Source organism: Poecilia latipinna, unplaced genomic scaffold (assembly GCF_001443285.1).
Source record: "Poecilia latipinna isolate Pla-1442-1.1 unplaced genomic scaffold, P_latipinna-1.0 Scaffold152, whole genome shotgun sequence".
In the NCBI taxonomy this organism is placed as follows: Eukaryota; Metazoa; Chordata; class Actinopteri; order Cyprinodontiformes; family Poeciliidae; genus Poecilia; species Poecilia latipinna.
The window spans coordinates 433,563-441,777 of NW_015112768.1; the positions used below are offsets into that span (position 1 = coordinate 433,563).

Consider the following 8,215-nt stretch of genomic DNA (forward strand, 5'->3'; position numbering starts at 1 on the left):
GTTCTGTTTTGTTACTAAGAAAAGTCAGCTATGAAACTACCTAAATTGCTGAGGGGAAAATGATTTGCAGCTGACACCATTGTGTATCAAATCAAATTTGATTTGTTTAGAACTTTTCAGAAAAAAGGCATCTGAGTACTTTACATCATAAAAATGCAAAAATACAAAGTCATAGAACACAAAGTCAACAACTGAAACATTTTGGCATTGTTACACATCAGATTGTTGTATCCATTTTATTAACTTTCTGTCTGCAAATAGGCAAGTCAATACTTATTTGATCAAAACACCTGTGATTGTTTTAGTCACAAGTGTCTTCCATAACAAATAAATATTTTGTAGGGATGCTCCGATCAGGCCTTTTGCTGCTGTTTCCAATACCAATCATCCATGAGGCCAATCTCTGCCAATCACCAATCGCCTGGAGTGGATGTTAATTCACCTAATTTAGACATGAGACATATTTTAATACATTTCTAAAATCTTATATTTTTTTTTTAAGTTACATGCTGCAGCTTTAAGCAGACGTTCGGTGTGAGAGTTCACTGTCTGGTGAAATATTACTACCAGTAGCGCATAACGGCGGTCCAAGAGCGAGGGCAGAACCAGCGTCTTACAACGCCAGCTTGAAGACTTGAGTTATTTTTCGGGTTATTTGTTTAGCTTTCTGATGCTCATCCGGGTGAGTGTTAGTTGTGCACTGCTTTACCTGCTATCTGGCCGCTCTGGATGTCCTTTTTTTTCCTGCAATGAGCCTCAATTATAGCCAAACTCCGTCAAGTGCTAGTTTTTTTAATACCATATTAGTTTCGTTGTGTTCATGCATTTTGACTTGTTTCACCCCTGAGGTAATTTTCCGCCGCAACACGCAAACGTCTTTCAAATATCAGACAGGTTACTTGACATGAAGCTTGAGAAGCAATAACATGTCTAAAATGTGGTGTCTTCAGTATTCCAGTATGGTAATAATCCCTTTTTTATCTATTGTAGATCTGGAGCATGATGACAACACATCATTCTACATCGTTAATGTGGGCCAGCCCCAGTCTATGGTCACGAACCACCAGTCTATTGGCCTGCCTCGTCATGGCATGCACTCCCATCCTCAGGTCATCAGCACTTCACCGCGACTTCCATCACATAAAACAGGAACTGAGCACCTAAGCTACGAGGCACAAGGCTCCAAGTATGGCACCTCATCGCTGCTGCCCTCTGCTCCTGTGGAGGCACCAAAAGCCTTTGAGTGCCCCAGTATCCAGATCACCTCCATCTCCCCCAGTTGCCAGCAAGAGCTAGATGCCAGTGAGGGGGAGCTGACAGCCAATGGTCCTGATGGGGATTACCACGGCGACAGACCCTTGTCCAGAGACCATCTATATTTGCCACTGGACCACTCATACAGGGACTCTTCGCTCAGCCCTAGCCCCTGCAGCAGCCTCTCCTCTAGGAGCTGGTTCTCTGATGCTTCATCTTGTGAATCGTTTTCACATGTCTATGATGATGTTGACTCAGAGCTGAATGAAGCAGCTGCAAGGTTTAGTCTGGGCTCCCCTCTGACTTCTCCAGTTTGTGTGTCACCGCAGGCTGTTGGGGGAGTTCTAGAGGAGCAGTCCCCATGGCAGCACCATCATCCCCCCTTTGTGCATCACACTCACTCCACTCTTTCTCCTCGACAGTCCCCCTGCCATTCACCACGCAATAGCGTCACTGATGAAAATTGGCTTAGTCCACGGTCTCCTTCGAGGCCCTCTTCGCGACCAACCTCACCCTGCGGGAAAAGGCGACACTCCAGTGCCGACATTTGCTATCCCGGTTCCCTGTCTCCTCATCACTCACCTACACCCACGCCAGGACATTCCCCCAGGGGGAGCGTGACAGAGGACACATGGGCTGGGAGTCCCACTATGGGCATGTCACCTTTTCAGTGCTGCCCATCTGAGACAGACATCCCATCAAAGACAAGGAAGACCTCACAGGATAGAACATCTCTGCAGACAGGGAAAGGAGAGATGGCTTTAGATGACCAGGAAATTCTGTCTTCTAACCTCGATTCTCCTCCAGACGACACGCTGCACAGGAAAGATGGTCCTGCAGAACAGTTTCTGTCTGTGCCCTCGCACTTCTCTTGGAATAAACCCAAGCCTGGTCATACACCTATTTTCAGGTAAGGTAGCTGATTTTGAAGCGGAGAAGCAAAATTAATTGTAGGATAATTCCTCAAACTATTAGGAACCTTTGAAAGGTATGAAGAAATTATTATGTAACCATACTGTATTAAAAAATAGGCAGCAGATAACAAATTACAAGTTACCCAACTTGTAAGAAAAAAAAAGTCTACTTGAGTAGACTTGGCGTACTTTCATGAAGACCTTATGAACGTTTCCTAAGCTTGTTAGAGAACATTAGTGAACAATAAGCATAAAGACTAACAGTGCCACTTTACTCGCACTTAGATCAAACCTCAGAGATGAAATTGTGGGTAAGTTTTAAGCAGCATTTGGTTATGAGCAAGGTTCTAATCATCATCCAAAAAAGAAAAGAGTATGGCACAACTGCAGGCCCACTATGATATATTTGTCCACCTAAACTGACAGGTCAGGTAAGGACAGCATTATTACCTGGAGCAATGAGGTGTACGCTCAACAAAGGGATTATTGAAAGTCCCATGTGCAGTTTGCCACAGGGCATCTAAGGTAAGCATGCAGGTAGAATAAGGTCTTGTTCAGATTAAACCAACATTAAACTTTTTGGCACAGATTCAAAATGCTGAGTATGGTAAAAAACAAACAAACAAACAAAAAAAAAAACGACTAACACTGCAGATCCTAACGACAACACCCTCCCAGTGGTGATGCATGATGGAGGACGCATCATGCTGTGTGGGGTTGCTTGCAGGGATAGGGAAGCTGGTCAGAGTTCATCTATCAACAAAACAACCTGAAACATACAACTAGAAGCTGCCATGGACTGATTTAGATTTTAAAAAAAAATGTCCAACAACTTCAAATCAGCAACAACTTTCAGTCTGTAAATATACAAAAAATGTACTACTTTGTGTTTGCTTTTCACATAAAATCTCCCAAAAATGCATAAGAATTGGATTTTTGACACTGCAGCAGTTTGGAACTAACCTGGAGACAAGGTGATTATCACTTAGTAGACAGGCAGTCTAGGTCAAAGGCTAAGATATTAATTGTGTTGAATTCGTTAATGAGTACTGTGACTCGCCATAAAGATAAAAATCATCTCTTTTTGAAGAGTGAACATTTTATTCTAGTTAATGTGTATCAGTTACATTGTTAGGTAACATGTCTGTTCATTGTCTTTATTGTTCAGTTATGAGGGAACTTTGAGCTGCATGTTAAAATTCGGGTTTATTAGTGTGTGAAGAAGAATACACAAGAAAAGCTACACACCAACAGGAGAGGAGGAGGAGTTGGCTGTCTGTTCTCCAATGTGTGTGGCAGATGAAGATGAGGCCTTGTTTGTGTGCACTGGCCCCTAGCGCTGTAAATCAGCACAGGGCACATATGGCAAAGGGGCAGGCACACACACACACACACACACACACACACACACACACACACACACACAGACACGTCTGTAGACATAACACAAACACTTATTCACGTAGACCTATCACCGTCCAGACAAAAACGGGGTCACATCTATGATGAGTCACAATTTAAACTCAATTGTACCTTTGTTGGTAGGTGTATGTTCCCACAGCAGATGTTGCTTATACAGAGGAAAGTCAAGGGGCTTTCATGAAGCCATGAAATAGGATGTTGAGTTGTCTATGCTTGCATGTGTGTCAGTCATGATTTGAACAGATGGCTCAGGTGGAATGGGTGGGGTTGGGTGAGAGGGGACTGAAGGAAGAAATGGCTGGAATTGTCAGTTTCTTACTATGGCACAAAATGTCTTGTAGGGCTGTAAAAAGTGTTTGCCTCCTTATATAGTAGATTTAAATTATCAAGGGATTAAACTACCTAAAGCAAACCTCACCCTGTGTTAAAATATACAGTAATATTTAATCATGGATTAACTGATTTACCTTTTTTTATTGGTTTAGTTGCACTCACTACAATCAGGAGTGATTAATGCCTGATGTTTAGAATGAAGAAATCACTTAAATTGAACTAGTCAGAAAACTTGAAATAGGCTAAAATATCTTGTTCCCTGATCTAAAGAAATTCAAGACAAGAAGAAAAACAAGGTTATTGACATTTTTCAGTCTGGACAGGATTACAAACACATTTCTAAGGCTTTGAGACCCCCGCAAATCAGCACAAGCCATTATCCACGAAAGAAAAGAAATCTTTCCAGGTGTGGCTATCAAATTTACCTCAAAAGCATATCAACAAATCATTCAGGAGGTGACGAAAGAACCAAGACTAACATCTAAAGCTTAAGAACGGTGTTTATGATTGAATGATAAGAAAGAGAACTGAGAAAGAATCCACAGGAGAACCCTAAGGCAAGACCTTGCACTGTCGAAATATTTGCTAAAGCACATTTTGGTAATCCCCAAAACCTTTGAGTTAAATATTATGTGGAGGTTGTCCAGCCATCAGTTCTTAAATTTAAACCTGCAACTTGGGTTATAAAGCGAGACAACGGTCCAAAGCGCACTAGACAGGCCATCTCTGAAAGGTTTTTATCTCTGAAATGAAACCATATTTCACATAACGTACATTATTGTTTGACTGTGATGGATAGAGGACTTGTCCAGTTATATATCCAGCTGCCTCTCCTCCACTGACCGACCGCTGGATAGGGACCAGTCCCCCAGGGAAAGCAGGTGTAGATAATAGTTGGATGGATTTTCCTCTGATTCTAAAGTTTGTTTGATGACAGAAACATGAGTGACAAAAAAAGAAAAACAGAATCGGTAAAGGGAAAAAAATGATGGATAGCTGGTATTAGTTGTGCACCAAAAACTGGATTGAAGCAAAAGTAAATTTCACTTAGGAAAATGTCAGGACTGTAAATAGGTTTTGACATTTAGCTGAAATGATAAAAAGGGAAATGCAAAACAAAAATAGTATAACATTTAGAATGAAAAATATATCTTCATGTTATGACCTCTGGAGTTGGTTTTATTGTTATGGTCCATGTTTTTATTTTTAAAACTTAATTGTACCGAGTGAGTCGCGTAGAAATTATGAATTGATTTCCATGATCCAGTTAAAATAAAATTATAGCACAACAGAAAAAAAGCTGCAGTGCCCTCAACCTCATTTATTAATTCATGATTTCATGTTTTACAAAAACAGCGATAACAGTTTTACCTTATTTTGTGGAACAAAACGTGCCAGAACATTAATTGAGCTAGGGGTAAGATGTAGAAATTTAATTGCAACTCAGACTGTAGGAAATCAAGGATCTGTGAATGCAGTTGGCCGGGTACATCATGCATGTAATACAGACATTTGAGAAAGGTTATGCTTTGTGAGGAGATGGTCTATCCCTTCCCTCCCATCACAGCTCATATTTTCCCTGTTCTGTTTTTGTTGCTATGGAGGCCATGTAACCACATGCTTCATTGGTGGTTATGTGATGACTTATGCCAGGAGTGGATGACTTAATACCTTGTCTAAGTGGTAGATCCTAATTGTTACCTGCTGTTAAAGAAAATTTTAATTACTTGATGATTGAGACTCAAAATTTGACATTTACAAGAACTTTCGGGCTGCTATAAGAAAGACAAAGGTTAACATTTCTGTTGGTTAGTACACATCTATGTAGTTGTAAATACTATTTTAAATTAGTTGGATGTTCTTTTGATATGGAAGGGCATCTATCATAATTTTTAAAACTTTTTCTTTTAAGTTGTTTTCAGACTTGCAGGTTGGGATATTTCCATGTCTAAATTCAAGAGATGTGTAAAATTGCAAAAAAAAAAAAAAAAAAAGTGAGCAGAAAGCCAAAATTGTAAAAGAGGGATGGCGTTACATTTTAAGTGCCAAACTCGGGCATCAATGCGAAGCGCAATGACTGAAGAAGAAATAAAGTAGTGATGGCAGTATTGATCTCAAATTAAAGTTAATAAAATAAAGATTTTATATTGTGTTTCATGAGTGAGGAGCAGGCAACTGGGAGTCCCAACAAATACTTTGAAATGATAACATTGGACATGACTACATTGTCATCCAGATGTGGTACCTGGGTGCTACCTGTTGTAGCAGAAATGACTCAAAGCTTCTTTTTGTAACTGAGACGTGTGTTTTAAGATTACTTATGGACTTTGAATATCAATGTATAGGTGTAATAAGAATTATTTCTTTCAAGATTTTCTTTTGTTTTTTAGCTCTATAATTTCATCATGTATATCCTTCACGGTTGAAGCTTCTACTATACTGTTATACCCCATTTAGTTCATTTGTAGTTTTCTCAATCATTTTTTATAATTGCTTATTAAGTCTTGCATCTGAGGTCAGAAAAATGAAAGAAAAAAATGTTTTCCTGAAAAGTAGTGCCACACTATAAGTAATGCCACACATAAATAAAGGGTAATCCAGGAGGTAGGCCATGAAACCAAAATGAAAAGGTTAAGGATGTGTTCATGGTTTGCTGCTAAATTAATCTGTTTCACTCAGGTGGACGGACCCAGTTTCTCTATGTAGACCTCTATTCAGTGTTTTATATGTACAGCTGTTCAAATATGATTGTAGCCTACTCAGATAACAAAAAAAGAGGCACTGAGGAAAAACACACAATGCCACCCCCTCTGGTGTCCTGGACATAAAACACGCTGTACTACAGTATGCACGCAGACTTAGATAGTCATTTATGTACTGTCTAACTCACACCCTTGTCCTTCCACCCATTCTCTGACCCACACGTTAAAATGTTAGACTCAGATAGAAAAGTCCCTCTTAGAAAATGATTCACACTTTGAGTCTTAACATGACCTATTACAAGGTTTATGCTTAAAGAACTAAGCGAGCAGATGTGGGCATTCCAGTGATTCACTGCCTGATGGGAGAAAGAACAATGCATTATACATTACCATTTGTCACCGACTGCACCATGTCAGTCCTTGACAGGGGAATACCCACGTTTTAGACATTTTTTTCAGATAGCCAGCCACTAGTCAGGCGATGGCTTTTATGCATACAATTCAAATTTGGTAACATTTTTATGAGTTTTTCTTCCAGCATTGATAAAACGTTATAATCAATACTACAGGTTCTATTTGCTCTTAGTTTTTGTATTATCTCATGACACTCCTGACCTTTTTGTTAGGGTTGCCTTTGACGCTTTTGACCACATCTTAGACACAACTTTTGCACTTGTCGAGTTTGTTGCCAGAGGTCTAATTTCCTCTACCACTCTGTGTGGGTGTTAATCTGTATACTTGCGTTTGTGTCTCCTCAGGACAACCTCGCTTCCTCCTTTAGACTGGCCGTTACCCAGCCAGTTTGGCCAGTATGAGCTGAAGATAGAGGTGCAACCCAAAGCCCACCACCGTGCACACTATGAGACTGAAGGCAGCCGAGGAGCTGTCAAAGCAGCTTCTGGTGGCCATCCAATTGTCAAGGTAACATTTTCTTCTCCTCAGTTCTGCGCCTCATATTGTTCACACTTCATTTCTTCTTTGTGGTTTTTAAGTTTAAATTTTTCTCCAAGGTGTGTCTAATTATTTCAGTAGAACAAAATCATGTTTTGTGTTTAGGACTGAAGTTGCTATTGTGGCCTACAGTAGTGGTTGTCACATGGTTCATTTAGAGGTGGAAGTAATGAATTAAAAAATAAATAAATAAAATTACTAATTTATTTCAGTAATTCAATTCTGAATGTTCAACTTATGTATTGATTAATTATCCAGAGTGATGCATTTTAAATGTTTATTTTTGTTAATTTCGGTGATTTTCTTATAGTTAATGAAAACCAAAAATTCAGTTTTTCAGAAGATTTGAATATTATGTGAAAAGAAAAAGAAATGTCAATCCTGTGATATCCATGCATTCAATAGTGTACGGACTCATGTTTTAGCACAAATTGTTGCATCAGTGCAATGCAGTAAGGAGGTGATTGGCTAGTGGCACTGCTGAGGTGTTAACAAGGCAATATTGCTTTAATGATGATCTTCAGCTTCTCTGCATGGCTGGATCTGGTGTCTCTCATTTTCCTCATGATAATAACCAATAGAATCCCTATGGTGTTTTATGGCTAAAAACTAGAGGTGTGCCGATCGATCGGTCACCGA

General features: G+C 39.6%; 1 protein-coding gene across 2 annotated transcripts in view; it reads left to right on the top strand.

Annotated features, from left to right (window-relative positions):
• The window catches only part of nfatc3a (nuclear factor of activated T cells 3a), a 74,304-nt gene that overhangs the window by 21,796 nt on the left and 44,293 nt on the right, over positions 1-8,215 (top strand). For both annotated transcript variants that reach the window (XM_015029398.1, XM_015029399.1), the window contains exons 2-3: positions 991-2,164; positions 7,384-7,546. In XM_015029398.1, coding sequence (XP_014884884.1) covers positions 991-2,164; positions 7,384-7,546 — 1,337 coding nt within the window. The remainder of the gene's footprint in view (positions 1-990; positions 2,165-7,383; positions 7,547-8,215) is intronic.